The 23,081-nt window shown below is 37.5% G+C and overlaps 1 protein-coding gene across 2 annotated transcripts; it reads right to left on the bottom strand.

Annotated features, from left to right (window-relative positions):
• Window positions 1-1,093: 1,093 nt before the first annotated feature.
• tfcp2 (transcription factor CP2) lies at window positions 1,094-19,500 on the bottom strand. Of its 2 annotated transcripts, XM_053482451.1 has the most exons (17): window positions 19,432-19,500; window positions 19,193-19,304; window positions 18,666-18,867; window positions 18,313-18,464; window positions 18,039-18,115; window positions 17,846-17,951; window positions 17,487-17,593; window positions 17,232-17,384; window positions 16,874-16,984; window positions 13,222-13,307; window positions 10,335-10,383; window positions 5,363-5,456; window positions 5,063-5,153; window positions 4,701-4,807; window positions 4,461-4,603; window positions 2,480-2,531; window positions 1,094-2,386 (listed from the first exon to the last, which is right to left on the bottom strand). In XM_053482451.1, the coding sequence occupies exons 3-17, from the start codon at window positions 18,785-18,787 to the stop codon at window positions 2,349-2,351; spliced, it is 1,488 nt and encodes a 495-aa protein (XP_053338426.1). In that variant the 5' UTR covers window positions 18,788-18,867; window positions 19,193-19,304; window positions 19,432-19,500; the 3' UTR covers window positions 1,094-2,348. The 2 variants fall into 2 exon arrangements, with proteins under 2 accessions (XP_053338426.1, XP_053338425.1); XM_053482450.1 differs by having other exon boundaries at window positions 19,193-19,484.
• Window positions 19,501-23,081: the final 3,581 nt, after the last annotated feature.

Here is a 23,081-nt window from a genome sequence, read left to right as displayed (position 1 = left end):
AAGGTGACATATCAGAGACAGCAAGTCTTTGCGATGTATTAAGAGCCATGCCATCCAGGGTAATGTCAGCATACCACTAAGAAGGACGAACCACATCCAACAGGAGTAACTGTGGATGCAAGAGGAAGCTGTCTGAAAGGGATGTCAGGGTGCTAGCCCAGATTGTATCCAAAAAAACATAAAACCACAACTTCCCAACTCACTGCAGATTTAAATGTGCACCTCAATTCTCGTTTCCACCAAAACTGACCGTTGGGAGCAGTGTCAATATACATGGCCGGGCTGCTATAGCCATACCTTTGGTCACTCGTGCCAATGCCTAACATCGGTTTCAATGGTGCCAGCAGCGACAATCTTGGGCTGTGGACAATGTGAAAGTATTGTTCTCTGATGAGCTCACCTTCACTGTCTTTCCCACATCCGGGAGAGTTACAGTGTGGAGAAGCCCCGAAGAAGCGTACCACCCAGACTGTTGCATGCCTAGCATGGGGGTAGATCAGTGATGCTTTGGGCTGCAATATGATGGCATACCCTAGGCCCGATACTTGTGCTAGATGGGCGCGTCACTGCCAAGGACTACCGAAATATTCTGGAAGAACCATGTGTACCCAATGGTTCAAACATTGTATCCTGAAGGCGGTGTCATGTATCAGGATGATAATGCACCAATACACACAGCAAGACTGATGACAGAGTGGTTTGATGAAAGTGCCATGGCCTGCATTCACCAGATCTAAATATTATTCAGCCACTTTGGGGTGTTTTGGAGTAGCGAATCAGGAAACGTTTTTCCACCAGCATCACATAGTGACCTGGACACTATTCTGCAAGAAGAATGGCTCAAAAATGCCTTTGGCCACTGTGCAGGACTTGTATCTGACATTCCCAAGATAAACCGATGCTGTATTGGCTGCAAAAGGAGGCCCTACACCATACTAATAAATTATTGTGGTCCAAAACCTGGTGCTTCAGTTTCAACCCCTATATATACGATTGAAACAATTCCATAGGTGGTCCAACAAAATATGAAACTGTATGACTTTTTAGCAGCTTTTCAGGCAGCATCTGGATAAATGACAATTAATCTGAAATCTACTCAGTACAAACTGTTAATATTTAATGAGGTGCTGCAAACTGGTTGAAGCAAGGCTGACACACAAGCAAAAATGTTCATGGGTAACCTGTTTTAATTGTTACAATGACATGATAAATAGTGAACACAGATGATTCTTTGTTTTAGTGACTGATGTTTTGCACATATCCAACATAGCTATCCCGCTTTACCTTAAAAAGCACTTAAGAAATATGCTGTTCACACCAAAAAAATTTATTAGAATGCACCCAAAAAAAAGTCTAACAATGATATTTTTTGGATGAACAACAAAATTGGTTTACTTACATAAAACATGATAGAAAAAACACCTCGTCTGAATATATCTCTGTAATAACTTGTTCTAATGAATAAGCCTGTATTAAAAGATAAGAAAAAAAAAAAATCTGAAGGATGTAAAGAACTGGTGTTGCCATTTAAGCCCAGTGTCTGCACAGTATAGTGAAACATTTAACAAGTAAATGTAGTGTAACCATTTATTTGACTGTTGTGAATCAGCAAATGAATTAAAATTTTAGAATTGAAATACAATAAGCACCAAGAAAGTATGTGTTACTTTGTAGAAAACACTTGTTTAAATAAGCTAAAGAACAGTACCTAAAAGTCATGCAGCAGTGCTACAAGCCAGGGGAAATTACTGAAAGAATTTATTTTGCTAATATAAGCTAACCATGCAACAATTTTGAAACAACTGTTTCAGTGAGGTATCAATATAGGGGCCCCATCAGGTCTAATTATTGATTACACTTTTACTATGATTTTTGCCTTGCATGGTAGATAATAACTTGAAATATTAATAAATGGTGGAAGGTTGGCAGGGGATGCAAACGAGTTGATGGACCATGTCTGCTAATGCTATTCTACCTATTTAGTCATTCTTAGGCAGCAGGCTCTGGCACACCAGTGCTTAGATGTATAGACATTAAAAAAAGAGATTCTTTTAAAGAAAGGATAACTTAAGCAATAAAATGCAAATGAATAAAATCAGCTGTCCAATAGTACTGGCAGTACAGACACTCAATGGAGAATAAAACAGTAAGGTATTATAACTGGCTAGATGCAGTTCCACTTTACCACAGTGGCCTCTATTGCCTGAACAATACAATTGTAAAAAAACAAAAAAACAATCATAATCATAAATTCCCGGAAGGGTGAAGGCAGGGACTGTGTGGAACCATACCATTTAAGATTAATCTGCTGGAAAATGGGTGCCAACTTCTCCGCCCTATGTGCATTCTCACTTCAAGATGATGTGATAGCCGTCATTCGTCTCAGCTACAAATTCAGAAACAGACAAGAGATATAAACAATGTTAGTTATTCAGGAAAGTTACCTGCATCTATTTAATGAATGATAGATTCTCAGTACCTTTCATTGTGTCCAACACAAAACACATCTCGTCCTGAAAGTTCTGAATCATCTGTGTGGGAGGAAATTAAAATGCAGTCATACTACAGAAGAGTTAGAACACATGTTCAGAAGACACAACGGAATCTTTAAGGAACATAATGCTATACATGTCTAGCAAATGTAATGAAGGCAGCAGAGCTTGAATTCAAAGGCAACATTAAACTCAAATCTCAAAACCTCTTATTTCGAAAGATTTACACAGTCAGATCTGGGTGATGTACCATCAGTGTTACAGGTTTTATTTCTTCATATTTACATCTACCGATGTAGATGTATAAAATAAAGAGCACTTAATATTTGATTGCATATCTTTGCTTGCAATAACTGCATCAGTCCTGCAATCCAGGGACATCAACGAAATTTGCATTATTTATTTTGCAACTCCACACTTGCACTGCAGAACGTTAAGGCAGAGGAAATAAAATGGCTCCCTGAGTCACTTAATGGCACTTAATGAGTCTAAGTGTGTTTTGAGTCCTTTCTTCCCACATGACAAGCATCATCCCAAATGGAATGGACAGTTTTGTCATTGTAAACTTAAAATGTCTTTTTGTAAACTTCTGAATTCTTCTGTTGCTAGCATAATTAGCTATATTAACAATATAAATACAGTACGTTTCAGGAACAGCCATGCGAGTCCAGGTTGTGACACTGCCTTGTAACATACTTTATGTTTGAGATCATGTGTAAATCACCCGTTACACAATGGCTTTATGTCACTTTTGTCAAATAAATATTGGACTCATCATTAAATCCTTTACCTGGGAATTAAATCCAATCTCTACTGCCTATTTAAATTTACTGTGTCTTGACAGATGATTTAGATATTGCGAAACCCTCAATGTAATCTGGTGACTTCTTGAACACACTACTGGATAACTAAAACTAGACCTACAGTTAAGAAAGCAGATTCAGATCAAGTTGTGTTTAACAATTTTAGATGTGTATCCCTGTATCCTAACAAGGTAATCCTCAATGTTACCTTGTAACAGACTCATCTGAAAGCATGAGATCAGTTTTTATTTGCTGATGATGCACAACCTCATATACATGTCAGTGGATGCTACAGAACTTTCTATAATTAAAGCAAAACAAAATGGACATACTGTAGTAGTTAACTGCAGTAGAAAAACACATAAGAGAAGACTTATTAAACAAGCTTATCTCTATTCATCCATAAAACCACTGATTAAAAATCAGAGTTAAACTTTGATCAATATCTCGAAGGTTGCATAATTTAAGGAACAGTGCAAAAGTTTGTAAATTTTTACCCAAATATGTTGCATAAAACCTAATAATGCATTTCTTACGAGCTCATGAAATTGCTCGCAATTACTACTCTTTTCCTCACAAAAATGCAGACCTTATAGAGACCTTATCCCTTCTTTTATGAAGGAAGTGCACTGGCTGGCCCATGAGATCCAGAAGCCATTTTAAACATTTTAATGACATTGCTCTTGTATATTAAGAAGGCCACTGAGATTACACCCAAAATATAGATTCTTTTTAAAAATCAACAAATACTCACATCAAGAAGCTTAAAATTGCATTTAGTGTCCAGAATGTAAGTGTTTTTTAAAATATTTTATTTAAATGTATAAGTTGCATTATAATTGATTTATTGTAATTATATTTATATATATTTATTATATATTTCCCCTTGTGGAGCACCACTTTGAGCTGCATTATATGTTTAAAAATTGCTATATAAAAGTGTATTATTATAATTATTATCAACAAATGCAGTCCTCACTGGCAAAACACAGGACTTTATCACGCCATGAATCAAGATGTTTAACCCATCTAGATTAGGAAATTCAAGCTGAAATTCTCATCCATCATCTTATATGCATCTGTCAATATCAAACCGTAGTATAAAGAAAAAACAGCAATTTTTCGAGTTGACGGTATAACACTTTAAAAAGCTGTGAAACTGCACCTCATCGCTGACAAGAACATGAATGCCTGTGGGTCCCTGCTTGAAGATCTGACTGATCTGGCGTGGAGAGATGTTGAAAAGCTGAGCCAATTTCTCAGTCAGCTCGACAGCTGTTAGATCCTCCAGGTAAATAGCATGGTACACTATAGAGATGAAACAATGGGGAAAAAAGCTGTTTTGAGTTTGTTTTGATAAAGCTGTAAATTTCCTTGCAATACTTCCACATAATTAAGGACGCACCAAAAAATGTATTGCTAGCACCATCTCCGTTCTCATGTTTTTGCTGTTGATCTCGTGCTTGCTGAGACTCCTGGCACACATAGATAGTGAGTCTTGGGCGAACCACCCTTAATAGGCATACAAAAAAAACAGACAGTCAGCTATGTATAAGCATTAACAAATACATAATCATGAGTGTGACAAAACATATATAAATCACCATTAAAAAATATAACACTTTGTAGTGACATGATGAGCAAGTATCAACACACTGTATAACTACAGTACAGCTATACATGTACGATATACATGTACAATATACATATAACGCACATTCTCACAAAAATGTTGTGGCTGTGTTTAGGTACAGAAAACATGTCCACCTTCCTTTCAGGGAGTTGAACAGTCGTATACCATCGGCTGGTCCACAGATCTGAATGACGTCTTCTCTAGTTAGTTTAAGCAGGTCTGCCCCTAAGGTATAAAAAAAAGCATTATTTTGCGCTAAAGAGAATCAGCAACCAGGTGATAAGAATTCATTTAATTGTCAGAAAACATCTCTTCAATCCCATAATTAGTTCAATGTAACATAGTTGATGGTGAATGTCTTGAGGTAGATGAGTGCAAAAAGCACAGATACAAGAGCTGTGTAGTAAGTTATGCACTAGTAATCCGTGAGTTACCTGAGAAGTTTGTGAAGAGACGACAGAAGGGTGAAAAGCGGTTTCTATGGAGCCACTGCTGTGCCTCTTGAGGTGTTGCAGTGGGTATTAGATTCTGTTTGTTCAGGATAGGGAAAAGAAAGCAGGTAAGACTTAAGATTATAAAGTTGGTAAAATGTTTATTTTATTCACCAGCCTGTTCTGCTTTTCAGACAAAGATGGACTGATGCCTCTTAGATATTTTACAAAATAAGAGGCCAATCTCACAAACCTAACAAATATGAATGCTTCTGCTCCCGTAGTAGCCAATTACATTTTATATGTGTATATGGAAAAGATTTTAATGTTAATCATATTGTGGACAATACTGAGGCAAATTGCCTCTAATTGACTATTAATTATATTATAGATGTTTATGACTTTTTCATTATTGAGTCAACACAAAACATTTTAGGTTTTTAAACAAAAAAAATAATGTTCAACAAACTTTTTGTATGTCAGTCACAAAAATAATTACAAAATACACCAAACGCACTACTGGTCATTAGCTGTGAAAGCACAAGAAAGTGTGAGAGTCTATGGTAATTGATGTACAGATGCAACCTGTAAAAATTGTACCTGAGACTAATGATGCTTAAAAAAAAAAAAAAAAAAAGCAGCACCTTGTCATACAAACTATTCATTAGTGGGCAAAGTACACAAATTCTGTTCTTAATTATAAGTAGAGATATTCTACATAGCATTTACATTCTCCTTAAGTAAAAATACAAAAGTACCTTAAATTTTACTTTAATGTCGAAAGTACTGACCTTGTATTGGCTTATAGTAGCCTTTAAGTCATAGTTATATATTTTTTTAAAAACTCTCTCACCATGCAGAAATGTAATGAGGTATAAAGTAGCAATATTTGCTGTAAGATGTAATGAAGTAAAAAGTAAAGTATCCTTAAAGTATCCTTTAATAAAACTACTCTAGTAATGTACAGATGATGTGAATGTGCATGAAATATGTTTCCATACAGTGATAAAAGTAAATTTACTTACATAGCTACTTGCCTCCGCAACCTCTGAGTTTGCATGTTCCTTTTCTTAAATTTTTCCTCCCCTAATTTAGTCAAAGCCAATTCCCACCCATCACTAGGACATTCTCCCATTAAGGCAACAACACCCCTCCAGGGCAAGGGCTATATAGAGGCTATATTCTCCAAGACACATAACGCCAGCCAATTACATCTTTAATACTGCTTGCTCATGTACCTTAGGGAGTGGTGTAACACTCTTAGAGGAAAACTAACAATGCCTTGCTAAAAACAATTAAGACTCTTAAACAACCATTTGCCTTGTACTTTAAATATAAAAAATGAAACTTTGCTTATTGTTAAATTTCCTTCAATAAAACTGCTTTCGCTTACATAAGCACTCAGATTCCCATGATTGGTTAGCATTGCCATGATTGATGTAAGAATGCTAAAATCTCTATCTCTTCTTCCACAAAGAAAGTCTGGTCAATCAGCTCTCTCTAGACTTCCTGGTTGTAGAAGGCTACATCACCAACTGGGATTCGAACTTGCAATCAATGAGTAATTTCGCAAGCTCGTTACCATTGCACCAATCAGGAGGCCCTAGTGTGTCACTGTTTCTTGACCATTATACTTATATTTGATATAGTTGTTAATGTAAAAATCTTTAAATTCGTTTACACCTTTTTTTCCCCAGGTTAACTGGTAATTGAGTTATGTATATATTGACCCTTATTTAGGGCACTGGTGGCTCAGTGGTAGGTGTTTCTGCCGCCCTGAGTTTCCCAGACAGGGCCCAAACCCAGCCACTTGATGCAGTGCTGGTCTCAAGCCCGGATAAAATGGGATAAAACCTGTGCTAAGCTTGTATGTGCAGACAGGATGATCCACTGCGGCGACACCTTGCCAGGAGCAGACGAAAGACCAACAACATACAAAGGTTGGACAATGAAACTGAAACGCCTGATTTTAGACCACAATAATTCATCAGTATGGTGTAGGACCTCTTTTTGTGGCCAATACAACATCAATTTGTCTTGGGAATGACAGATACAGGTCCTGCACAGTGGCCAGAAGGATTTTGAGCCATTCTTCTTGCACAATAGTCAACAGGTCACTAGGTGATGCTGGTGGAGGAAAACGTTTCCTGACTCGCTCCTCCAAAACGCCCCAAAGTGGCTCGATAATCTTTAGATGTGGTGACTGTGCAGGCCATGGAAAATGTTCAACTTCACTTTCATGTTCATCAAACCACTCACCACACCAGTCTTGCCGTGCGTATTGGTGCATTATCATTCTGATACACAGTGTTACGTTCCAGAACATTATTGTGTAGTGGTTGTCTTGTCTGTTGCCCTTTTTGTTTTTTTTATGTTTCTTAGTGGCTCCATCCAGTGCTTGCTGCTTCTGAGTGGCTGCTCTACATCTCAGGGCTGCAACCAATCCAGTCAGTCCACGCTTCTGATTGGCTGCATCACATCCCAGTGCTTCGACCAATCCCCATCCTCCAGCTGTCTTTTTAAGAAGCCATTTCAGAAAGTAGAGGCAGTCTTGAGACTCACTTTGTGCTGGCTATACTGTTTGTTTCCCCAGCCAATAGGCTGGAAATGTTTGTGGTTGAGAGACTGGTTTAGGGAAGTAAGCCACGTGGTATACATTTCAACATGTAGGTAACCAGCTGTCTAGAGATACACTAGGTAAGAGGGTGTGTGCCAACCCATGTATCCCTTTTGATTTAGATAGTGTAGCTAGTTAGGATGTTTTTGCTTACCTGATTATTATTATTTTTTTATTATTCTTTTTCGATTTTTAGAGGAGACTAGATGGGGGGTGTATTAGTGTGATTAGTTAGACTGGGTTTTTTTTCTTCTTGGTTTATTTTCAGCAGCACCCATCGCTAGTCTCTCAATTAGTGCCTCCCTTCAAACAACTGTTTTAATTTGTAAATATTTCACTTGGTATCGCCTCTTGCACTTTACGTAAATAAACACCCATTTGCTAATAAAGTATTGAGTGTGTCATCACTTTGGTTCCAACCCGTGCTGGGAATTCAACTAGCCAATGTCTATCAACTGTAAATGTGCGACCCGTATACCCCTAGACCACCAAGGGTCGTAACACACAGCCTTCAGGATACAATGTTTAAACCATTGGGTGCACATGATCCTCCAAAATGGTTCAGTAGTCCTTAGCAGTGACGCGCCCATCTAGCACAAGCATCAGGCCTAAGGAATGCCAAAATATTGCAGTCCAAATCATCACTGATCCACATCCATGCTTCACTCTGGGCATGCGACAGTCTGGGTGGTACGCTTCTTTGGGGCTTCTCCACACTGTCGCTCTCTCGGATGTGGGAAAGACTCATGAGAGAACAATACATGTTTCACATTGTGAACAACACAAGCCTTGCCATTCCTTTTGGAGGGAAACACATACTCCGATATTGATTAGGCCCCCCTTTTGCCAACAAAACTGTGCTGCACTGTATGTTCTAACACCCTTCTATTAGAACCAGCACTAAAAGCTCTTTTATTAGATTATCTATTCTATTAAACCTACAGAGACTAGCCTTCGCTGCCCACATGCATCAGTGAGCCTTGCCTACCTTGTTACCAGTTTTTCAAATTTCCTTCTTGTGACTTTTAGTAGGTCCTGACCACTGCAGACTGGGATCATTTCACAAGAGCTGCAGTTTTGGAGTTGCTCAGACCCAGTAGTCTTGCCATCACAAATTGGTCCTTGTCACAATAGCTACACATTCAATACCTTGATGCAATGGCACCTGGAAGTGGGTGCATATTAAAAAAGAAAGGAACCTGAGGTTTTTCCTCTTCTACCCAACATTTTAATTTAATACATTGTGAAGCTGCCGTTTAGGAAGCAGAAAGAAATTATCAAGCGTAAGAATTTGAGTGATATGACAAAGGGGCTAAATTGTAATGACTAGATGACGGGGTAAAAGCTCTGGAGCATTGCAGCTCTTGTGGGATGTTCCCAGTCTAGTGGTCAGGGCCTATCAAAGTAGTCCAAAGAAGGAAACCGGTGAACATGTGACAGGGCCACCGGCAGCAAAGGCTGCGAAGGCTGGCCTGTGTAGTCCGATTTAATGGAAGACCTGCTGTAGCTCACATTGCTAAAAAAGCTAATGCTGGTTCCAACATAAGGTGTCAGAACACACAGGTCATTACTGTTTTGGTGGCAAAGGGGGGACCTACTCAATTTTAAGGGGGTGTTATGGCTGATTGTTTTACTGTCTTATATGTTCTTCATCAGCTAAATATTTTCACAGTATATTTACTTTCAGTTAATTTCAGTTTATTTTACTATAAATCCTACACTAGTACACAAAATGTAACATTTTAACATTTTATAAAGCTTGTGTCTTTATATTGTTTTTATCGTGTAAAGAGAATATTCAGGGGAAAGGCGATAACTAAAATTTCCCTTTTAAAATTAATAAAGTACTGTACCAATTCTTCTAGATCCAGCTATCATTTTTAGCAGTTTATTAGCTGGTTACAATGGTAATTCCATCTAAATCATTTATTCAATTATCACTCATTCTGCACAATCTGACAATGTAAATTAAACTTTGTTTTTGTCTTTCTGCTGCTCTTGTCAAGGGGTCACCATATCGGACCATTCGACCTGCACAACAACTTTGGCACAGGTTTTTCATAATATACACTTAATTAATACATTATATACATCCACCTTCCAATAAGCTTTTGACAGCAATTGTACATCCTATATTGTGTGCTTTATGAAATGGCCTGTGTTTGTTGGTATAGGGTAAGCTGTAACAATAAATCGGTGTACATGTAGTATATTGTGTAGTCATAACATTACTTTCATAGTATATATCAGAGCACTTTAAATATAAAGTGATTGTGTAATTAAAAAAAAAAAAAAAAAAACAAAGCAAAGAACAAAACAAAAAAATAAAAAAACTAAGCAAAAAATTAAGGCACTTACATCTGCTACCTGTACCACTGGCTCTGGCTGGTGATTCGGTGAGCCATTCCTTGACACAAATGCAACCAAATGAGAAGCTTTATGAAGGTTCAAAAATAGAAATAGTACAGACAAGCTAAAAAATAACAAGCATTAAATTACATACTGGCCCTTATTTATTAAAGCTGTGTACAACAAAACTTCACTAAAATTTTCACAGACATCCTTATTAAATTTTATATTTAATAACTTCTCAGTCTAGGATGTTGATTTGCAAACATGAATTAGAATGTGCAGAAGTGGGTCTTTATCAGCTTATTAAACAAGGAACAGCCATGTGGAAAGCTGCATTGGGTTGCTGAAGGGCAGAAAGGTTTGCATGTATATTGCCATGAAGAATTTTAAAAATTGGTTTATTTGTTTTTTAGATATCAATAAGGTGAATTTAATTTTTTTTTTCAATTTTTACAAGTCTACTTAAAAAAAAAAAAATATTGGGATTTGTTCATATTAATGATGTGTTGTGGCTTTTCAACATATTCTTTCAACACCTCAGTCAGAACCATGTTGGATTTTCACAATGCCTGATTCCACATGCCATTTTTCAATGACCTTTAAGCTGCTGCACTAGCTGGGGATTTATGATGGAAACTTGACTCACATATTTATTAATAGTTGTTAAGATCTAAAATCTCAAGTTTAATCTGACCTACAGTATCATTCAATTCAGGCAACTAAAAATACAGCACATTTTCATAATTGCCTATATGATGTGTAATTGTCTATGGGTTATTTGCAGGTTTGTTTTTTTAAATAGGCTTTAAAAATAACAGCAAAATTAATGATTGATATACCCATTCATTTCTCTGCTGAAACTGTGTTAATTTAGTATTTAGTGGTTTAATATGTAGTGTTACCTTTGAAGTTACAAAAAATATTATACGACAAATTAATGCATCAGATATAAAGTTGTTCATACAGATTTTAAAAACATTCTCGACAAATAGCATAACAGCTTCACAAATTAAATGTTTAAGTCATATACAGTACAGTGGGGCAAAAAAGTATTTAGTCAGCTAACAATTGTGCAAGTTCTCCCACTTAAAAATATATGAGAGCCCTGTAATGTTTATTATAGGTATACATCACCTATAAGAGACAAAATAAGAAAAAGAAATCCAGAAAATCACATTGTAGGATTTTTTATTAATTAATTGGTAAATTCCTTTGTAAAATAGGTATTTGGTCACCTACAAACAAGCAGGATTTCTGGAAATCACAGACCTGTAACTTCTTTTAGAGAATCCTCTGTCCTTCACTCATTACCTGTATTAATGGCATCTGTTTGAGCTTGTTATCAGTATAAAAGACACCTGTCCGCAACCTCAAACAGTTACACTCCAAACTCCACTATGGCCAAGACCAAAGAGCTGTCAAAGGACACCAAAAACAAAATTCTAGATTTGCACCAGGCTGGGAAGACTAAATCTGCAATAGGGAAGCAGCTTGGTGGAAAAAAATCAACTGTGGGAGCAATTATTAGAAAATGGAAGACATACTGGCCAGGGGTAGCTCAGTGTTTAAGGCATTGGACTACGGTTCGGAAGATCCCAGGTTCAAACCCCACAACCACCAAGTTGCCACTGTTGGGCCCTTGAGCAAGGCCGTTAACCCTCAGTTGCTCAGATGTATAATGAGATAAAAATGTAAGTCGCTCTGGATAAGAGCGTCTGCCAAATGCCTAAATGTAAATGTAAATGTAATACAAGACCACTGATAATCTCCCTCGATCTGGGGCTCCACGCAAGATCTCACCCCATGGGGTCAAAATGATCACAAGAACTGTGAGCCAAAATCCCAGAACTACACGGTGAGACCTAGTGAATGACCTGCAGAGAGCTGGGGCCAAAGTAAAAAAAGGCTACAATTAGTAACAAACTGCACCACCAGGGACTCAAATCCTGCAGTGCCAGCAGACATGTCCCCCTGCTTAAGCCAGTACATGTCCAGGCCCATCTGAAGTTTGCTAGACAGCATTTAAGATGTTGTCATATGGTCAGATGAAACCAAAATAGAACTTTTTGTTAAAAACTCAACTTGTCAGTGTTTGGAGAACAAAGAATGCATCCAAAGAACACCAAACCTACTGTGAAGCATGGGGATGGAAGCATCATGCTTTGGTGCTGGTTTTCTGCAAAGGGTCCAGGACGACTGATCCGTGTAAAGAAAAGAATGAATAAGGCCATGTATCGTGATATTTTGAGTGAAAACCTCTTTCCATCAGCAAGGGCATTAAAGATAAAACGTGGCTGGGTCTTTCAGTATGACAATGATCCCAAACACACGATCTGGGCAACGAAGAAGTGACTTTGTAAGAAGCATTTCAAGGTCCTGGAGTGTCCTAGCCAGTCTCCAGATCTCAACCCCATGAAAAATCTTTGGAGGGAGAAAGTCTGTGTTGCCCAGCAACAGCCTCAAAACATCACTGCTCTAGGGGAGATCTGCATGGAGGAATGGGCCAAAATACCAGCAACAGTGTGTGAAAACCTTGTGAAGACAGAAAACGTCTGACCTTTGTCATTGCCAACAAAGGGTATATAAAAAAGTATTGAGATAAAATTGTTATTGACCAAATACTTTTATTTATTTTATTTATTTATTTTCCATCATAATTTCCAAATAAATTATTTAAAAATCCTACAATGTCATTTTCTGGATTTCTTCTGGATTTTTTTTTCTTATTTTGTCTCTCATAGTTATGGTATACCTATGATGAAAATTACAGACCTCTCTCATCTTTGTACATGGGAGAACTTGCACAATTGGTGGCTGACTAAATACTTTTTTGCCCCATTGTAAATTCATCATTTAATAGCATAATAGAAATCCCAGGCATGTGTGATCTTACCCTTCAGTAGGGAAGCTGTTGTGGGGGGTGCTAAAGCTCGGTGATGGAGAGTTGCTGACATATGTGGCCTCAGGCCATGGTGAGCACTAGAGAAGAAGACCATTTCAGTAATTCACATCCAGTTTAAAATTTAACAGATTATTTTTTTCTGCAAATCACTGCAATCAATTGGGGCCAGTAGTCTTTTCTATGCTAAAGCTACACTTTAACACCACACAATAGAACAAGGTTGTTAGAAAAGCAAGATCAGTGGATAACTTTAAGCTAAGACTAGAAAAGAAAAAGGATGTCCAACATCAGTCACACATTGTATGGAGGTTTTGCAAGCAGAAAAGCATGTTCAGTTGCAGACTATCATAGAGCTGCTGCTTCCGGACATCCTTTGTTTCCAGGGCCACACTGTTTTAACACTTCTTTACTGTGCCTGGGGACATAATTGGAATACTTGCTTGAATTGTCCCTTACCCAATACTTACTCTTCATAACAGATCTACTATTCATGTACACTAATCATTGACTCTCATCTTAGTCTTGCATCACTCAGTGCATGCACTGCTGTCACTTTAATTGCTATATCTCAGTTGCCAATCTTGATTTGCCTGTCCACTAAATATTCATCCTCGCCTACCGATATTTCGCACATATTCATCTCATTCTTATATATATATATATATATATATATATACACATATACATATATACACACACACACACACACACACACACACACACACACACACACATAGGCCAGAACTCGCTCTTTCAATTATATCTTTATGTTTCATACACTGAAGGATCAGAAACCGGTCTCAGAAAAAAAAAATTGTCTATATGTCCGTATGTCTGTCTGTATATCTGTCAATCAACAAGGTGTGCCAAAGAGGCACAGAAATTATAGTAAAACACCCTACAAAGCGCCCAAGTACTCACCAAACAGAAATGAACGTGGAACACAGCATGGCTTACTCCAAAATAAGGAACAGTAGCCTATGCAAAGTGAAACACAACAAACCTGCCAAGAGAGGGCCGTCCACCAAAACTCACAGACTAAGCAAGGAGGGCATTAATCAGAGTGGCAGCACAGAGACCAAAGGGAACCCTAAAGAATCTGCAGAGTTCCACAGCAGTTTTAAGTTTGCCAAAAGACATGTGGGCGACTCCAGAAATGTTTGGATTATGGTGCTGGTCAGATGTGACTAAAATGTAGCTTTTCGGCCACCAAAGAAAACGCTAAGTTTAGTGTAAACCCAACACATCCCATCACTCCAAAAACACCATGTTTTTCAGTAGCAGGGACTGGGAAACGGATCCGAGTCGAGGAAAAGATATTGCTAAAGCAACACTCGAGTGGTTTAAGGAGAAACATTTAAATGTGTTGAAGTGGCCTAGTCAAAGCCCAGACCTCAATCCAAGTGAGAATCTGTGGTCTGACTTGAAGATTACTGTTCACAAGCAGAAACCATCCAACATAAAGGAGCTGGAGCAGTTTTGCCTTGAGGAATAGGCAAAAAGCCCAGTGGCAAGATGTGGCATGCTCATAAAAGACTTATCCAAAGCGACTTGCATCTGTAATTGCCACAAAAGTTGGCTCTACAAAAGTATGGACTTTAGGGGGGTGAATAAGTATTGCACCCTGACATTTTCTGTTATTTTGTACTATTTGTTGCTTGCTTCACAACATTTTCGTAGCATGTTCTCTAAAGGAAATGATGCAAACCTTTAAACAATTTTATTTCCAGGTTGTGAGGCAACAAAACATGAAAAATGCCAAGGAGGGTGATTGCACAGTACGTTTATTCTTTTCCTGGGAAGTTTAAAACCAGTTTGTCACATGTATTCTAAACCCGTGCTGCTATTTACGAGCAATAATGTGAAGCACCACTATGAAATAAAATGAGTCTTTAGAGCAATCAGAACTACAGCAGGCCGAAATGAGGGCCATTAAAATACCCAAACCCAGTGTTATGCACTCATATCAAAATGTCATGTAAAAGTGATGTTATAAACAGTCACATGCTTAATTTAATAATCTACTTAAGCTTCTTAATAAGCTTCTAATAAGCAACTTGCTCAATGTAAATAAAGACCTGCGCCAATATACATATTAATTAGAAAAGCAAACCTGAATTTAGTTAATATTTTAGTGGTATAAGTGAATTTTAACAAGTTGTTTTAAGACGAACTTAATCTTTACTCAATCTACTTTTTTTATTTCTCTGTGATTCACTCTTTGATTACCGAGTATTTGACTGACGACAAAAGAAGTACAATTTAGTGTAAACAAGGCACAAGATACTCAACCTTACAAAATGTTATTTTCTTTGCATTAATAATTAAGGCAGAAAGTCCTGCTGTATAAAAAAGACAAGCAGACATGTATATGGGCTTCAACCTAAAATAATAATAATATCAGTGATTACGTTAAAGCTGATTAGCTTATTTTTAGCTTTAATCTTTTAACTATTTCTACAAACTCTTTTACTGTCAAAGACAGGTACTAACGTACGTGGTGTGTGTGTGTGTGTGTGTGTGTGTGTGTGTGTGTGTGTATCAGTAAGATACAGAGGTGGCTGGGAAAACGGAAGTTTGGAGTTCCCTGCTACTGCTACCCCATGGCTTCAGATAAGTAAATAACGATAGATGAATGAATGGACAAATGGATAAATAAATGGACACATTTTCTCACACTTTAAGGCACTTTTTAGCAATAACCACTGTTAAAAGTGCTATATACATAAAATTTAAGTTAAGGGCCAAATTTTGATAACCAAATGACTTGGTCAAAGTATCTCCAAAATGTCAATTATTTTGGTGTGTTACAGGTATGTAGTGGTTATAAGCTACCAAAGGTTGTCTAAGGAAGGCCAACCGGTAAACTGTCATACAGACAGCCGGGTATATCTGCATCCCTTGGAGAATAGGTAGCACGGGGAATAAAGAAAGCCGACAGGGGCATCGCTATTCTCTTGAATATGGTGTGCTTTAAAACCTGGCACTTATGTGCATGCTACCTTGACGTGTACCACCTACATAAATATTGTTGCTAACCAAGTCCACTCTTTTATGACAACAATATTTCCTAAAGGCAGTAACCTCTTTCAGCAAAATAATGCAACCTATCACACCGGAAAAAATCGTATCACTCCAAGTTTGTGGCTATACATCATGCTGCAATGCACCATGTGACCTGACACCTTTCTATCATAGCCAACATGAGATTTTCCAACAATTTGTGTTACAAATTGTGTTCCAGTAGCCCTTGTGAGGGGCTGAACCATACTGGCCAACTTTTGGCTCCCACATCCCTAAATAAAATTTTGGTTTGACCCTATCGCTTGGTTACCAGCTGTCCTTTATTGGACAACCTTTGGTAGATACTAAGTGTGGAAAAATATAAATGTTAAAAATTGTTAAAAGGCCCACCTTGACTTTCTTTCATGTTATTTTAATGTTTTACTGGTATAAGCTTATTTACACTTGAATTTAATTGTGTTTTTTTTTTTTTTTTTTGGAGATGCATGTTGTAGCTACTGTTATTGCTGTTTGTAACAGTATTAGTTGCAGGCCTAAAATAGCAGAAATACAGGACATGCTCTGATGCAATGCCAATGAAATATTGCTGAACAATATTACTCAATTCCCAGGCACAAACCTCAGTAAGGATAGTGGTTTCATATGATGGCTGGTATTTCTCCTTTTCTTGTGGAGCCCTTTTCTCCATCTTTTCTCTGTCAGTCTTCTGCTTTCTGTCAGCACCTTTGGGCTACAAACAAAGCCAGCTTTAGTACATTTTACACAATATTTTAACTAATGAAAAGTAAATACTTGAACAAGTACCAGAATTAAATATGTGGTAGGTGATGTTATAAAACATGTATATCATTGTATTATCCTGTAAACATGGATTGAAATACAAAATACAAAAGGTTTCCATGTCCACAAATGTCTATACACAATATGGAAGTTCTTTATATATTAAAGGTACAAAAAGCGCTACATTCTGTTCTTACTTTAAAGACTTTGATTTGGCAGCTGGCAGAGTGCAGATGCTCCGTGTACTCTCCTGCTTCATTCTCTTTGAATGTGTCAATTTGGATGCGAAATGGGACCCCCTTCTCACCACCATGCTTACGCATTGTGAACTCTGTGCTGATGCAATGAACCTAACAACAATCAAACAGCTTTTTACTACTACTATATGTACTGATAGAGTCTTTTATATTTGTTCTGGTACAAGACATTAATACATTAATTAAATAAAACACCTGGATAAACACTGAAGTTCGCTTTGATGGATCCCATAGGAACTCCACTGTGTTAAGCTGTGTAGGGTTTGCCCTGGGATCCACAATCCCAACAGACATGGGAATATCTGAAAAGAATGATGAAAAAACATATTTTATGCGGGATATTTGATTAAAACAATAATCAGGTCATCATAATTCTAACATCCTGAAGCTAAAAATTATCAAAAATAATACTGACCATTAGCATGTATTTCAGACCCACCAACGTTCATTACTGACATATGTGGAAAATCTACACAACACTCTACAGCTTCTTATGCAAGTATTCTGGTATGCACACACTAAAACAAGAGTCAAATGCATATTATTATACTTACCAAGGTCCAGGATTCGATCACCTGGTCTGTTCCAGCGCCAACCTTCTAGCTGTTGGTGCTCAGTGTACTGCAGTCGTCGGTCATGAAAAACCACACGAATTATGCTCTGGATTGACACAACCAACACAGGAGAAAGTAAGCCATCACCACATAGGCATTGTCCTTTATGACAAATATAAAAGCAAACTCATACCTTGACCATTTTGCCTGTGATCTCTGGAAGCTCACCCATTTTCCGATTGTCCAGCATTCGAATTTCATAAGACTGCCCTGCATATACAATGTTAGGCATATTAGTATATATTTCATTGATTTAATAACTGAGAGATTATTGGATTATCAAAACAGTCCTAGTTGCAGCCCTATTGATTATGCCAACTAACCACTGCGGCCCTATACCAGGCCATGTAATCACACTGGAGAGGGAAAAGATCCTGTAATGCAGTAATTCAGATGAATAAACAGACCTTGGTTGAGGTAGGTGAGTGTCTCATCATGTAGTTTGACAGCTGGTGATGTGGCAGCACAAAGAACATACTGGAAGGGAAGAATCTTGTTTTCATTGTCAGGTGGTAGATTGGACTCTTCCTGCTTAAAAATGGGAAGTGCCAGCACATCACTGTAAAGTTTTGAAAAAGAAAAGGGAGGGAATAATAATAGACAAAGTTTAATAACCGTCTAGAACATAGAATATGCTAATTTTTACTGCTTATCAAATGTCTTCTGCGTCTCTGTTGATTTTCAGAGAAAGTTTCTGTACTATGCATATGGTCTACAACGAGACAAAGCTCTTGCTGCAAAAATGTGAACTATACAGTACCTCATACTGTAGGCTCCAGCTCCAAGCTCCTGGCCAATTCCAGACAGACTGGCATCAAAATCCTGCACCAGCCCAGACTCGATCACCTCATCAGCGAGGGGCAGTTTCAGTGCCCAGGCCATGATGATGAAGGGCTTATTTAGTGTGCAATGACCACAATTAACAAAAGTGCCCTAGACACCTAGAGCGGTATCAGACGCACCTGTCACACAGAATACATTATTTTCATGATATTCCTGAGAGCACTTAAGGAGAGAAACGATATAAATCATACAGGTCATCATCCGTAATTTGAATGTTAAGTACACGATACGAGCACCAGCACAATATACAATCATAAAATCTATAATCATTTAAAAGTTAAGTGATTTTGAACTTTTCCTGATGTAATTACATGTGCGAGGCTAAAGAGAACCTGGCGATGGTAGCAATTACTTTCCCATACACAAATCAGTTTGGTTCCCAATTTCACTAAGTGCTCACGACAATCAAACACGAGAAGCAGGCATAACAGTTTAAATACATACTTGCGTGACGCTCGCTTTATTCGGCTCAGGGGTAAAATAAAGTTAATTGCGATGCCTTGGACCCCTCTTCACGCCATGTTTTAATCCGCCGTCTGAAACAACTAGCTGGTGTCTAGAGGAGAAACTGTTACCGTAAGTTATCCTAAACAGTTAAAGTAAGTTAAATAAATATTACTTATTAGGGGAAAAAGAGAGACTGAAGAGACTAATTCATAAAAAAGTACATTTAAAAGACCGACATGTTTGTTTATTCCTTCGGTTCACTAGCGTTAGTGCCGTAACATCCGCAGACGTTTTCTTCGTCGATTGCATAAGGTTTAATAGGCTGTAGCACATCACTGCCCCCTATCGCTTTGGTGACACATTTTCTTTCTATTTTCCTTACATTTATCATGTGATGTGATGTGATTTACATTTATGTCATTAGACAGAAGTCTCTTAATAAATACATTTGTAGTCAGATGTTCTTATACACTCATCCGGAACATGAATGTGACTGCATTATTGCATGCAATTTTTTTTTTAAATCAAACCCATGACAGCAAAAACTGTCATACTAACTCATAAGTGACTGCCATATGTATTTAAGCTCATTGTACAAAAATGAAAAGTGCAGTCACTTAGTCATATTATTTAAATGAACATAACAGGCACAATCCTAGTATATATTCAGAAAATATAGTACAGTGGAACCTTAAATTGCAAGCATAATTCATTGCGGAAGGTGCTTGTACATTAAAACACTTGTATATCTAAGCAAATTTCCTCATAAGAAATAATGGAAAATCAGATGATTCATTCCACAACCCAAAAATATTCGTATAATATAAATATACGTATAAATATATAAAAATATATAAATAATTATTACGAAATGTAAAGAAAAAAATTAAAATAACCTGCACTTTTCCGTTGAAACTAATTCAGACAGAGCAGTGCTTCCATTAGTGTGCGTGTGTGTGTGTGTAGGTGAGTGTATGTGTGTGTTTCTGTGTGCAACGGAAACACTGCTCTGTCTGAAAAATTCTTTAACAGAGAACCTCTTTAATGACACTCGCTTGCTTTTGCTTTACACACGAGCACACACGTTGTCACAATGTTATAATAATATGTAATATTAATATAATATATAATGTATATCAAGATTGTTGAATTGTTTATGCAATCACATGATTTATAAGACCCCCCGACAGCACTAAAGCGGTGAAGATGGCTGTTTTGTTAACTATTATTTTTGGCATGTAATTTTTTAGTTTTTATATATATATATATATATTTAATAACATGTGTTTCAATTATCTTACAGGTATTTTAGACATTTAGCATTATATACATGAGGCTAGTGTGTTTCCGCGTATCATTATACTGAGGCACCCTGACATTACTGAGGTGAGTTTAGCTAACGTTTGGTACATTTTACAGGAGTTAGGGAGCAAAACCTTTATAACTGCATCTATCTTTTCCCCCACTTTGCCTGGACTTTTGCCCAGCAAAAGTGTCCTGCTCCACACCAACACACACGGCCGTGTAAGTGCTCAGCTAACGAAAGTTCAAGAAAAACCCAGAAGTGCTTAACAGCTTAGGAATAGCAGCGCTTCAGTACTCGGTAAGATAAAGGAATGTCCGTGTTAGTTTGGCTTCAGAGTCGCTGATGCTCATCTACGGGTGTTATATTAGTCATCTTATCTGTATGAAAACCGGATTGAGTAAATACGAGATTAATTTAAAACATGTAACTCCAAAACATGTAATTACCTCTAAGAATGACAAAATAAAATGCTTTTAAATATGAAACATTACGTAGTTTTAACACATCATTAGAATTCCAGAAACAGTATTTTACACTCTCTGGTGGTATATTACGGAGCCCCTAAAGGGACGTAGGTGATTTATATATTTTTTCCTGTATCTGGTGCGCACCAGATATTAATTGGTACTTCCCGTGGAGCATTACACCTGGAAAGACCATTCGGAGCATTTTGGTGTGTGTTTCTGTGCTGAAATGACATCAAATGAGTTAGGTCGGATATATTTTAACCTGGGACTTCATTATAAGGATATTGCTAGTTTACTTGCAAGTCGTCACCGTTATATTGTCTCCGAAAGACATTTAAAACGAATTTTGAAGTCTTGTAACCTGTTTCAACGCAAGGGATACACAAGTTTAGATCTGGTAATTGATTTCATTCATGAACAATTACAAACATCTGGCCAACTCCACAGGTATAGGTGGATGTACACTAAATGCAAAGAGAATGGATTACACGTCAAAAAAGAAGACATACGCATAATTCTACAAGAACTAAGCCCACGCAGCGTTGAACTCAGAAGAAGGAGACGGCTCCATCGCCGAAGCTATTTTGCAAAAGGGCCTAATTATATTTGGCACTTGGACTCTTATGACAAACTGAAACCATTTGGTATCTGTATCAATGGCTGTATTGACGGGTTTTCCAGAAAAATCATCTGGATGAATGCATTTACTACCAGCAGTGATCCAAAAACCATTGGAGGCTACTACATGGAGGCAGTCGAGAGATTAGGTGGTTGTCCAAGAATTGTCAGAGGCGACCGGGGCACAGAGAATATTAAAGTCAAAGACTTTCAACGTTTTCTCCGTCGCAACATTCACGACGGGTCTGTTATTGAGTGCTACATTGAAGGGTCAAGCACAGCAAATCAACGAATAGAATATTGGTGGGGGTTTCTCAGGAGGGAATCAATGGAGTTTTACATCTCTCTGTTTGTTGATCTAAAGGACTGTGGTTTGTTTGATGGTGCATATTTGGACAGAAGTCTAATTCAGTTCTGCTTCATGGGTATCATTCAGGTAAGCCACAGGTTTATCATATTGTTATGTTAAGTCTTTCATTATAAGCTGCGGCCCACAAATGCTTGTTTTTTAACAACAATAATTCTTTATAAAAAAAAGAAAAAATTGCTCTAACAAGGTTTTTGGGCATGAAGGCGGCGTAACGGTCATATACATTAGATTTTTTTTCCACAAGCACATCAATAAGTAATGTATTTGTTTGATGAAGTCCCTACAAATCATAGGAAATAAACAAAATAGCACAGAGCAGAGTGTATAGGATCAACAATCGTCTCTGTATTAAATGTGACATTTTTCCTGCTCTGAATGAGAGAAGACGCGCCGCGCCTTCGCGTCTTAAATTAACAGGAGGAACTGCCGTTTTACTCAAAGATAAACTTCCAATAAACACTCGAAATATTCAAATCCAAAGATGAAGCAGGCTGCAGCATCAATATAAAGTTTCCTCTAAATTTTAGGGTTTATCTCTATTATTCTGGAATGTTTTTATGAGAAATTAAAAAAGTTGCTAATCATGCTATGCTCTGTGATATTTTGTTTATGTTCTTTAATGTCTTGTAACTTAATAAAACAAATGCATTATTGATGTGCCTGTGAGCAGAAATAATGAAATAAATATTACAGTACATAACAGTCTGGCAGAACCTATTCATGCTTAGAAAAGCTGTGCCCTTAATTTGCTCATCTTAAATTACATGGTTTAATTTGAGTGCTCTCCTGACTTATCTAAAGCCAACGTGAGAATAACAAATTGCAGATATCAATTAACTTGTTTTCTTACTTTCTTATATCCTGTTTTTTCAGGACGAATTAGATGAGACTATGCGTGTGTGGGATTCACACGTCATCAGACCATCGAAGAATGACAGGGTACCCAGTGGTCGGCCCCGAATCATGTACATGTTTCCAGAACTCTACACAACTGATGACTGCATTTCTCCAGTGGAAAGAGTTGATGTTCAGCTGTGTCACAGTAACTGCACATTTCGACCAGCAGTGCCATGTGACACAGACATCTTCAACATCTGCAACATTCTTATGGAGGAGTCACAGATG

The sequence above is a fragment of the Clarias gariepinus genome, chromosome 22 (genome assembly GCF_024256425.1).
Source record: "Clarias gariepinus isolate MV-2021 ecotype Netherlands chromosome 22, CGAR_prim_01v2, whole genome shotgun sequence".
Lineage (NCBI taxonomy): Eukaryota > Metazoa > Chordata > Actinopteri > Siluriformes > Clariidae > Clarias > Clarias gariepinus.
This window is presented reverse-complemented; position numbering and strand designations above follow the sequence as displayed.